The 12,441-nt window shown below is 52.0% G+C and overlaps 1 protein-coding gene across 1 annotated transcript in view; it reads right to left on the bottom strand.

The window, feature by feature from the left end:
- ZMYND15 (zinc finger MYND-type containing 15) overlaps positions 1–12,441 on the bottom strand; it is a 349,574-nt gene that overhangs the window by 160,651 nt on the left and 176,482 nt on the right. The window contains exon 9 of the mRNA XM_069612228.1: positions 5,734–5,822. Within this exon, the coding sequence (XP_069468329.1) occupies positions 5,734–5,822 (89 nt within the window). The remainder of the gene's footprint in view (positions 1–5,733; positions 5,823–12,441) is intronic.

Below are 12,441 nucleotides of genomic sequence, written 5' to 3'. Positions count from 1 at the left end.
AGTTGATCTCAGGCGCCGAGAACTTCCGAGACCAGAATGCCACAGGATGCAGTTGGTTAGTCTATGGATCTCTTTGTGATAGGACTGCTCCCATTGCTAAGCTGGAGGCGTCGGTTTCAACGATGTAAGGGAGGTCCGGGCGTGGGTGTTTCAGTATTGGCGCCGAGGTGAATTTAGCATTTAGCTCTTGGAAGGCTTGTTCTGCTTCTGCGGACCATTCAAAGCGTTTATTTTTTCTTAACAGGGCGGTGATGGGTTGTACCACTCGTGAAAACTCTGGAATAAATCTACGGTAAAAATTGGCAAAGCCTAGCATGCTTTGAACGCCTTTCACGGAAGTAGGAGACGGCCATTTGAGGATAGCGTCTACTTTTCTCGAATCCATGTGGACTCCTTTGGGTGTCAGAATGAATCCCAAAAATTCGACCTCAGTGACATGAAAAACACATTTTTCGAGCTTGGCAAAAAGTTTATGTTGGCGAAGTTTTTCAAGGACCGCCCTAACATGATTTCGATGGTCAGCTTCTGAAGATGAGTACACAAGAATGTCATCTATGTAGACGACAACGCAGACATCAATGAGCTCTCTGAGGACATCATTCATAAAATATTGGAAGGCGGCCGGTGCATTGCATAGTCCAAAGGGCATCACTTGGTATTCAAATAGCCCATACTTAGTGCGAAAGGCCGTCTTCCATTCATCTCCTTCCTTGACCAGTACCAAGTGATAAGCTCCCCGGAGATCAAGCTTAGTATAAATACAGGCGTTTTTTACCTGGTCAAGGAGTTCCGGGATCAGAGGTAAGGGGTACCGGTTTTTTACTGTTATATGGTTCAGAGCACGATAATCTATACAGGTTCTGAGGTCACCTTCTTTTTATGGTACGAAGAACAGAGCCGAGGATGCAGGGGACTTCGACGGACGGATAAAGCCATTGGCCAGGTACTGGTCTAAATACTGTCGCAGATGAAGGTTCTCAGGCTCGGTAAGGGCGTAAATCCTACTGCAAGGGGGAGTTGCACCGGGTGGCAAATCTATCTGACAATCTATTGATCTGTGGGGTGGCAAGGTGTAAGCCTGTTCCTTTTGAAAAACATCTTGGAACTCTCGATACTCTAGAGGTAATTGTGGACCGTCAGCCGATACTGACGCTAGGCCAATGTTGGGTCGTGGATAACAAGTTGGTGTGCACTCTGGGAACTTAATCGTCTTTGCTCGCCAATCAATCTGAGGATTGTGTTTCTCCAACCAAGGAATCCCTAGAATTACTTGGAATTGAGCAGCCTTGATCACGTCGAACACAATTACCTCCTGATGCCCGTCTTGGCCTAGTATCGTCACTTCAGTAGTGGTATGGGTCACTGGTCCGGAGGCGATTTCCGTCCCATCCACCGTGGTAATGACGTCTTTAACCACCTTTGGACAAAGAGGTAAGTTCATCCTGGAAGCCAATTTGCGGTCCACATAATTTCCAACTGCTTCGCTATCAATGTATGCCTTAATTGCATGCAAACGATCCGGTTGCTCTGGGTTTACGAGGACTATTGGCATTATGAAGTGCGAGGTCAAAGAACTGGTTGTTACGCTCGGCAAGCGGACCTCTACACTTGTCGGGCGAGGTCGTTTCCCGGCTCAGGCTTTTCAGAACTCTTATCAGAAGCTCCCACTGTCTTCTTAGGTGGTTTCACCGGGCAATCTCGAAGAAAATGTCCTGAATTTCCACAATAGAGACATAGTTGCATTTGTCGTCTCCTGTCGCGTTCTTTCTGGGTTAGGGGACCCTTTACAACCCCAATTTGCATAGGTTTGACGGCTTCAACTCCTTTGGTGTGACTTTGAGGCTTAGGGAACACTTGTGTTTCAAACCTGGATCGATCCGCCTTTCTGTTTTGTAGTCTGTGATCCAATTGGACCACCAAATCAATGTACTCTGAACAATCCTGAGGAGGATTCACTACCTGGGCAAGGACGTCTTTGAGTTCGCCACGCAAACCCCTGTGAAAAAGCGTGATTCTTTTGTCCTCAAGCCATCTGGTTTCCACGATTAGCCTATTGAATGATGCAATGTAGGCCAAAAGATCTTGATTGCCCTGTCGTAGGGAAAGGAGTTCGTTGTCCAGGGCCATGGCCCTTGGAATGCCTTGCAAAAAGTCTTTCCATATTTGCCTGGAAGGTCTGGAAATCACAAAGGATCGGGTCATCCTGTGTAACCAGAGGGATCGACCAATCAGCGGCACTGCCGCTAAGATACGAAAGCACAAAGGCTACCTTAGTCTGGTCAGTCGGAAAGGCTGCAGGTCTACAAAGAAAGTGCAATCGGCATTGATTTATAAACACCGCAAACCTTTTAGGGTCACCAGAGAAGCGTTCAGGCGGTGCCAATGGCACATTTCCGGGTAGGTTGATTTGAACAGGATTGGCTGAAGCCGCTGGGATATAGCTCCCTCCTGAATTAGGTAGCGGGGTTTGCCCCGCTTGTGTCTGTAATAACTGTCTGGCGAGATCATCAGTTCCTTCTTTTGATATTATCAATTCCCTCCTAAGGGCATTCGTTTCCTGGCGGGCAGCATGAACTTCAGCTCTTAATTCCCCTAATAACTGGGCCAGTTGGTCTGTGTCGGAAGTTTCCATAGCGCCTGGGTAGGAGGTTATTGGTGGGCTTCGCGTTCTTTAACGCTCACCTGATTCCCACGGAGGCGCTGATCCCGGCTGGGCTGCTATCGTTTCTTCAATTGAGAAGCGTAGAGCTCGGACGACTCTCAGGACTGGGCTTCCTCTTATCGAATGTCTGACTTGCAGGGTAAGTTTTCTGCAGGTGGAAGAAAAAGGGTTAATCACCGTTTGATGGGATTCCTTCTCCCACCAATCGCCAGTTTCTCCCACAGCCTAGCTTTCTACTTGTCTCGGCGAGCTCACCTTAGGCGTATAAATGCTGATCTCTCCATCCTGCGTCTGGTGCAGGGGTGCGTGGATTCCAGTTACGTCACTGGATGAGTTCAGGCTCAAGTCTTTTGCGGCCTTAGTTGTGGCACTGGTGCTGGGATGTCGAAGAGCGATGCCGCCGTTACTGCACGAGTGGATGCCTGTAAGTATACTGTAGTCTTTAGGCTTTAAAAGATGGGCACCTCAATGATGTCCCTTTTCCTTTGTTTCAGGCCTCGGGATGCTGTGTGCGTAGTTTTCCGTTGCCGCTGCACGTGCCGATGCACGTAAGTATAATGTTTGTTGGCCGCTTTTAATGGCACCTCTAATAATGTCCTTTTTCTAGTTTTCAGGTGCCGGGATGCTGCGGGCTTTATATCCGTTGCCACTGCACGTGCCGATGCACGTAAGTATAATGATGGTTGGCCGCTTTTAATGGCACCTCTAATAATGTCCTTTTTCTAGTTTTCAGGTGCCGGGATGCTGAGGTTGATGCGGCCGCTACTGCGCGTGCAAAAACTGGTAAGTTAAGATTAATGCGACTGCCTTCACCCAAACCCCTTTTTAATTATGTCCTTTGCCTTTTAGGTGCAGAGAAGCTGCCGAAGAGAAGGCCGCGGTTAGCTCCGTTGCAATCACGGATGGATCAGGTAAGCGGGCGCGGCTGCGAGCGAGTTGCACTTTTCTAACCTTATGTTTATTCTTTGCAGGTTTTGCCGGTGACTGGATTCCGGGATCTGGTAAGTATTGTTCTGTGTCTTTCTTCATCCACAGGTTGCTGCGCGGAAGCTGAAGATGACTCTGGACCTGGAATGCAGGAGCCGACTCGGTGAGCGTCCTGCTGCTGCTGCAGAATAACGCGAAGCACGTGTTTTCCATCGGGCGTGGTTTAAATAGCAGAGAAGTGCTTCCAGTGTGTGTTCTTCCACCGGTTCCACCCAGGTAAGAAAAGAGTTCCTGAATGGAGGGAATAGTTCCTCCCAGCCCTGATGGCTGGGGACTTCAACCAGACTGGATTGTTCTGGGTAAATATGCAGCATGGTCTGCCTCAGGTAAGTCCACCCAAGCATTATTACACTGTTTATCAATATGAGCCCGGCGCTTATGGCGCCGGGACTGAAACCCTTCTTGAGCCTGGCGCCAAAGGCGCCAGGACACGGTCCAAAGGGCCCCTGTAGGGGTCTGCTGGGTCCGGAGTAGTGGAAGACGGGTCTGCTTCCGAGGGCGCTGGGCCAGTCCTGTCCCCTCGGGAGTAGCGCCCATGACAGCACCAGGAGACATAGAACACCATGAAACATAGACTTGGAAGGAGGCTCCTAAACAGAACATCATGTCACTTAAGATTTGAAGGAGGCTCATATCCAGAAGTCAGTCAGTCTCAGGGCAGGAATAGTGCCCTGTACCCAAAACACCATCCTATGTCTCATGGTGTTCTGGATATGGGGTACAATTCCTGTACCCCATATCCTGAACACCCTGAGACATAGGATTGGTAGGAGGCCCTTTATCCTAACAACATCAAACCCAGTGCAGAATGCATGTCCAATATCAAAAACACCATCAAATACAGAATAGGAAGGAAACCCCAGCCTAGAACCCTGGCCAGAAAGCCTTTTCAACCCAGGAAGACCCAGAGCCGGGAGGGTGCCCTATACCCAGAAACCATTTGGTGGAAAGGAGCACCCTACTGAGAAAGACCCAGAGCACGGAGCGATGCCCATATGGTCAAGTCTCAAGAAAGGAAAGTCCCCCTCACCAGAACTGGATTAGACAAAGAGCAGGTAGGGGTCCCTTGACTCAAAATCACTGAGGGCAGAAAGGCACCACAAACACATAAATAAAAAGTTCAGTAAAGGTGCTGCCAAAAATGCAGAAGATCAAGGAAAGGAAGGCCAGTCCATAAACAGAACTAAATGAAACCTTAGATGGGAAAAACAGCAATTATTGGTATTATTATTAAGATTTTATTATTTGTAAAGCTCATTGTGCACCCAAGGAAGGATTTTGCAGAGGGTTTTTTTTGTTGCCTTTCTAAATGCCGGGTAATAGTCTACGACACATAATTGTCCTGTAAGAGCTTTCAAGTGAGTGCATACTGGGGCTGAGAACCTTCCGTGAGACAGACCTTTGGTGGCACCAGAAGTCTTTTGTTTGCAGATCTTAGTGCTCTTTTTGGTGTCTACTATATTACAGACACAAAACTATTGCGTTTGTCTCCGGTTAATAAGTTGGGAATGATAACCGATATTATTAAACCATTAACCACTATAAGAAACAGGCAATATTACTATTATTATCATTATTTGTATTATTATTATTATTATTATTATTATTATTATTATTAATATTATCATCATTAAATTCATGATGGATGATGCACACGTCTTCAACCCTTTCTTCGAAGACTTTCAAGCTTCAAATGGGAAGTGAGTGTAGGGTTCTGATTGCTGGTGATATGTGATGTAGGGCATTTTAGCATGAAGATAAGGCACGCTACTGTGTTTTGAATGAGATGGAGTCTGCAGATTTAGGAAGCTTGAGAGAGATTCCAGAGCAGGGGTCGAGAGCCCCCACACTAAAACACTTTTAAAAATCTGGGCAGAAAGGGCACCCACACACAGGCCGAAGCAGGTCACAGAAGGGCAGCAATCCAAAAAAATACCCAGTGCAAGATGTTCTTCCCCCAGCCACAAGACCTATGCCAGCATGGGTACGCCGTTCCCAGAAAAAAACAGGACAGAAGAGGAGCACCTACCCCAAAAGAACCATATCAAGAAGACGCAGAACAGAAGGGACTCATGTTACAATACCCAGAACACCATGATCAAATCCAGCTCCTTGTGCGCCTCGATGATGTGGATCTTCAGTGACTGCTTGTTCAGGATGTTCAGCTCTGGAACTAATAATTGAGACAACAGGTAACCAATAAGGATCAATCAATCAATCAGTGCAAATTATACATATTGATTGGTGGATCTACCGTTGGCACATGGCTCACTCATTGCTACATCACAGTTTTCTTTATTGGAGTTTCAAGTATTTTCACATCAATGACGCAATACACTTGAATGGGTCTTGCTCATTGCCTCATCTCTGATCCTGTATATACCAATGTGGTCTAAGAGATCCCAAATCACTACCCAATCAGGATAAGGCAAGTGATTGACAAAAAGATAGAAGCCATATTAATTACAGTCTTGTGCAAACTTGGTGGTTAGACACACTTAGAAAGGACAGTGGTTTTGCTAGCCATACGTAGAAACAGTATGTATGGGAATATTTCAAGGATAATGATAGCAACCCAGATTTAACAAGGGCAAAATTATTCACTTCCATTTTGCCTTTACTTGAGTTAGTCCTGTACACTTATAAAACAGCGTTGTTGTGAACTAAAAATACTGAGTTCGGCTCTTTGGGCCTCATTATAAGGGTAGCGGTGACGGTATGAACGGCGGTAAGGCACCGGCACCGTTCATACCGTCCCGCCGCATCACGAGTTCTGCTTGCGGGTTCCTGACAGCCCGCCAGGTGTTACCTGGTGGGCTGTGCGGCACTCGCGAGCAGAACCCGTGATTGCACCGGTACCATTATCAACGGTGCTGGTGCAACCATGCTCCCCAATGGGGATCGGGAGCGTGGCAATACCTCCACTCGCGAATGGTCAATTACCGGCTTGTTCTTCTCGTAATGGGCCAGTTATTGCCCGATCACGGGTGGGGGGGACGGTAGCGAGCATGGCGGTAGCCATGCCTGCCGTACAGGCACGGCTACCGTCATGCTCGTAATGAGGCCCACTGAGGTCTTCTTTCTAATGTTTTACCAATGGGTAGGTGGCGAGGACCCTGTATCCTTTTCTCATCATTCATTTACCCTCTTGAAATACCTGTTATGTGTGACCCTCTCAAGTGTATTGCCCTTTTAAGATGGACCATGACTGAGTCATGGCCCAACCTAATGAAAGGAGGTCCTGCATGCACGTGCCTCAGAAAGGTTGCAGACTCCAACAATGGAACTGCTGACTCCGCCTCTCATTTCGGGCCTGCAGGCCCATACCGTGTGATCACGGTCCTGCAGCCCTGGCCTGTAGGCCCACAACATGTGATCACAATCCTGCAGGCTCTGCTGGTAATGGGCCACTAGGGTCCCGCCCTGCAAAAACAGTAAGTGTGGGTGATCCGGGCAATTGACCTAGGTATTGGCCCTCCCAACACTATGATTGCCCCACAATAATGGTGAGGAAGACGGACCCCTGCAGCGCAATCTGTTTTCCGCGGGGGAAAGAAAAGGAAGCGCCATCCACCGCTGTAACAAAATGAGTGAGTGGATGCTCAGCGCCCCGCCGGCAGACCCTCCCTGGCCACGGCCCTCTGTGAAGAGGGTGCTTGTGAAGCCAGGGTGAGGGTCAGCCCGCAGCTCTGCGGGATCGGCCTTCAAGTGTTTTGCCTGCTTCCGCCGAGGGAGAAAGTGCACAGCCCTGTCATAGGAGCACCAAACCGGAACACGCATTAAGCGGCATGCCACGAGGTGTCAGAGGCGAGAGCTGCAAGAATGGAGGCCGGGTCGCGCCCTATCAAAACTGAAGAGATCTGCGCGATGTGGCGAGGGGGGAGAGGTGCCAGGAGATATGGCGGCGGCACACGAGACAGAGCCGGGAGGGCAGGCAAAATTTGCCAGAAATGCGGATAAGACCTGCCCCACCCAGCGGAGTGCCCTGCAGCTGGAAAGACCTGTGGACGGTGTGGGTTGCCAGACCACTTCTCAAGGGTGTGTAGGGCGACTTTGCCCGTACTAGTGCCAAGGGGCAGGGCCGAACTGTTTCCACTCGCCAAGGTCGGCCGTCCAATGTCGCTCAAGTGGACCAGAGCGAGGAGGAGGCCCAGGTGGAAGAAGCCGAGGAGGAAGACGAAGAGAACATATTCTTTGTCTCAAGTGTGGAGCTTCTAAGAAGCAGGAACCGACGACAACCAAGGTGCGTGGTCGAAGTGAACCAGTCTCCAGTCCCTGTCCTCGTGGACACAGGGGCATCGGTGAACGTCATGGCCCGAGAACATTACAACGCCATGGATCTGCCGCCCAGGCTAGTCACACTAAGGGCCCGCATCTTTGCATTCGGTGGTGTGGAACCCATTCCTCTGGACGGGGCCTTTATAGCGAAAGTAGAACACGATGGCTCTCACATCACAGCCCGGTTCTACGTGACCCCAGTGAGTAAGAACACTTTGTTGAGTTGTGTAGCGGCAGAGGCTCTCGGCATCGTCAGTTTCGCGTACTCCGTCTACCTGGAAGACATTAATGACTTGCTGGAGAAGCATTGTGCCCTGTTCAAGTGGATTGGGCAGATGGCCGGGGAGCCGGTGCGGCTGCACATTGATGATTCGGTACAGCCGGTGGCCCTCAAACATCGGAGGGTACCTTTCCACCTCCGTGAGCAGGTCGACAAAGAACTGGACAGCCTCGTCGATCTAGACATCATAGAAAAGGTAGAGGGCCCGACTTCTTGGGTGTCCCCCATAGTGATGGCAAGGAAACTCAAACAACCGGGCGCAGTCCGGATCTGCGTGGGCATGAGGATCCCCAACAAAGCCATCAAGAGGGAGAGGCACCTCACACCGACGCTGGATGACATCATTGCGGAGGTGCAGGGCGCTTGCTTCTTCTCGAAGCTCGACCTCCGGGCTGGCTATCACCAGGTCGTCCTCCACCCCGAGTCAAGGTACATTACCACCTTCACCACACACCGGGGACTATATTGCTACAAGAGGCTGAGCTTTGGGGTGTCCTCGGCGGCGGAAGTATTTCAGAACATCATTCGGGGTGCCCTAGCTGACCTTGAGGGCGTCCTAAACATAAGCCATGACATTCTGGTGTTCGCAAGGACGGAGGTTGACCACCTGAGGCGTCTGGCAAAGACATTTGAGAGGCTACAGTCGTTGAGACTCACACTACATAAGGAGAAGTGCGAAGTTCTGCGCCCCTCCCTGGAGTTCTTCGGATTCGTGTTCAAGGAGGGGGGAGTGTCTCCTGACCCAAAAAAGGTACTGGACATACAGAAGGCACAACCACCGGAATCTGTGTCGGAAGTGCGAAGCTTTTTGGGCATGGTTACGTACTGTGGGCGGTTCATCAAGAACCTGGCATCCAGGTCTGAGCCCCTCCGGGCCCTGACAAGAAAGGACACCATCTGGAATTGGGGTCCACTGGAGCAGGCGGCCTTTGATGACATTAGAAGTGCCCTCACGGCCGAGGACACGATGTCGTTCTTTGATCCTGCACTAACATCGGAGATCATCGTCGACGCCAGTCCATTTGGCCTGGGTGCTGTGTTGACGCAGGTTGACCGTGACGGCGGCATCCGGCCAGTCGCTTATGCCAGCAAAGCGCTGTCAGACGCCGAACAACGTTACTCGCAGATTGAGCGCGAGGCGCTGGCGGTGCTGTGGGGATGCCGCCACTTCCGGCTCTATGTACTCGGTCGCCCGGTGACGGTGGTTACTGACCATAAACCACTGCTGCCCATCCTAGCAGGGTCGTCATCCAAGCCGCCGGCACGCATTGGGAGGTGGATGCTGGCTCTTTTGGAGTATGGGGTGACCCTGGTTTACCAGCCAGGGGCAAACAACGCAGCTGACTACCTATTCAGACACCCCGGAGCGCCTGGAGAAGGAGATCGTGACACCTGTGAGCAAGAAGCTGAGGAGCATGTCCAAGTCGTGGTGGAAGCAGCCACGCCGAATGCCATGCCTCTCCAGGAGTTGGAAGCTGCGGCGGCACAGGATGAGTGCTTCAAGGTGCTGAGGCAATCCATGCAGCAAGGCTCCTGGAAGTCAGCGCTCGAGGCCCTGGCGGGGTGCACTCAGGAGGCCCGGACTGGTTTAGAACAACTATGGAAGGTTCGCGAAGAACTGTCTTTCTCTGCATCGGGCCTGCTACTTCGGGGTGATCGGATTGTAGTCCCCCAGTCAAAAGTGGGGGAGGTGATCGCACTGGCATACCGGGGCCACCAGGGGGCCGCCAAGACCAAGGCCCGCCTCCGGATGAAGGTGTGGTTCCCCGAGTTGGAACGCAAGGTGGACGACTTTGTGGCGGCTTGTGTCTGGTGCCAGGCAGCCTCGCCCTTACAGCGGGAGCCGGTCATCGAGGCAATGCCAAGGGGGACACATCCGTGGGAGGTAGTTCATGCCGATTTTGGGTCCACCACCATGGGCACCCATTTCCTGGTCCTGGTGGACGAGTACTCCAGATACCCCGAGGTGGAGTTCGTAGAGTCCGTGGCGTTTGAGCACGTGGTGGTGGTGGTGGAAAAGTTGTTCGCGGCTCACGGGTTTCCACACACGCTGTGCTCGGACAACGGTGCGCCATTCCAGGGTGAACGTTTTGCTGAACTGATGGTGAGCTGCGGGGTGGTGCACCGGAAGATCATGCCTCTTTGGCCTCGGGCGAATGGGGAGGCGGAACGTCTGATGAGGACCCTCAATAAGACATTTAGGATTGCCCAAGGACAGGGGCAGTCCCTACAGAGAGCCCTGTACCAATTCTTGAGGGTATACCGCACCACGCCACATGCGTCCACGGGGGTGGCCCCGGTGGAAGCGATGTTCAGAAGGTGTCCGCGAGGACTGTTGCCAGAGGTCGGAGAATGAGAGTCTGCGGTGATCGACGACCAACGAGTCGAAATGGACCGGCAAGTGAGAATTGAGCAAGAGAACGTGCGGAGGGGGCTTCGCCCACAACAGCTGGAGCCGGGCGATGAGGTTCTCATTCGCAATCGACATCCGCATGGGAAGCTCTCCCTGCCGTATGAGCCTGAGCCACTGGATGTCTTGGCGGTCCGGGGCTCCATGATGACTGCGTCAGATGGATGGTCAGAAGTAACTCGCAATGTAAGCTTCTTCAAAAAGATCAGAGATCCTAGAACTGACCCATCTCCTGATCCGGACCTGGGAGGAGTCCTGGAGAACGAGGGAGACCCACCCTGCATGCCGGAGTCCCCAGCTCGGGGGCCGTCGGTGGACCGATCACCCGTGCCGGAGGTACCCCCAGAGGGCTGGGCGAGGGAAACCTGCTCGTCACACCGATTACGTGCTGGGACAATTGGTTGAGGATCCGGAGGGTGAGAAATGTTAGTTAAGGGGACCCGGGTGGATGCCAATAAAGGGCTGTTCATGGCACAGGGGTTTGGGATTTGTTCTCGTTGCCATGTTTGTTTTGTGACTTGTTCTAGTTGCAGTGTTGTTTGGTTTGCAGTGCATAGTTGAATGGTAATTGTTGGTTCTCCCCGAAAAAGGAGGAGTGTGGCGCCGCCCGATGACGGGAACGCAGGCGGTGACGTGACGTTGCACGCCGTCGCGTGCAGTACAAATAAACGGGGCGTTTCCCGGCCGCGTTAGAGCGACCGGGAAGCCCGAACCAAGACGGGCGTGTGCGTCTCAGTTCTTGGGGCCGGGGCTTGCGGCGAGGTGCGCGGCGGGCGCCAGTCACCCTCAACACACCCCAAGAAGAGAGTAGACACTAAGCAGCCTCTGCTGCATTATGGAGGGAGAGTGTGATGCTGCAGTGCGGGCGGCCTTGCCGCAATCAATAAATAAATCTCCCACCGGAGAGTGGGAGAAAGTAAGGGGCAGCCCAGCCCGGTGGCCGAGTGATGCAGACTGCCGCACCGCTGGGGCCTCAGAAAATAACCCAGGCCGCCAGACGGTGAGGCATAATGACTATGGAAGACCCGCTGGTCCCTAGAAGTTCCCGGGCCAACCAGCGGTGAGTTATGGAGAGAGATGGCGCTGACCACAGCCACAATGCCCCGCTGGAAGAACAGACGCTCCCATCTGGGGGAGATGTGTGTTTGAGATAGCGATGTGCTGTCGCTGGGTTATAGACACACTCCCCGCCTGTGGGTGGATCAGGGGTTACAGTGCCCGCCACCGTGAGTTGGGGATACTCTCCCAATGGGAGATGAAGAGTAGGGCGTTCTGGGTGCGCACACGTGTGGGGAAAGACTGCTGCCCTGTTAAGCACATTAGCTCTGTGCCCACAGCACATAAAGGAAAAGGAAAGGCCAGGCGGGCAGCAGCTGCAATATGATCCAGGTGAGCTCAATGATCCCAGGGCACACCGCAGTGAATTTTAGGAGAACCCTCCCACCCCCCATCCCCTGCAAATCCTGGGCCTAGTTGGCGCGGAAATATACAGTACTCCTGTCATCGGAGTGTCAACCATGGAAAATGCTGTTTTAAGAGCACTCCTGGCCAACCCAGTACCGAGTTTCCACACACAGCCGAGTGTCTCACAACTGCACAACATGCCATGCCATTACACAGATCTGTGGCACTGAAATAAAAGAACTCTGCTGTTGAAGTACTGGAAAGGAAGGTGGCGGTACTGCACTGACACACGCCTGCAAAGAAGAATGTATCTGGCACGTGGGGGTTGCAGCTCAATAAGAGTACTTCTGCGCCCTCTACTGCTGGCAGTGCAATGCCAATTACGCCTGCCTGGGGGAGGAAAATGGGTGGCTTCAGATA

Source organism: Ambystoma mexicanum, chromosome 1p, assembly GCF_040938575.1.
Source record: "Ambystoma mexicanum isolate Mex_15411 chromosome 1p, UKY_AmexF1_1, whole genome shotgun sequence".
Taxonomy (NCBI): domain Eukaryota; kingdom Metazoa; phylum Chordata; class Amphibia; order Caudata; family Ambystomatidae; genus Ambystoma; species Ambystoma mexicanum.
The sequence above is the reverse complement of the archived record's forward strand: the minus strand, read 5'-3'. Positions and strand labels throughout refer to the sequence as shown.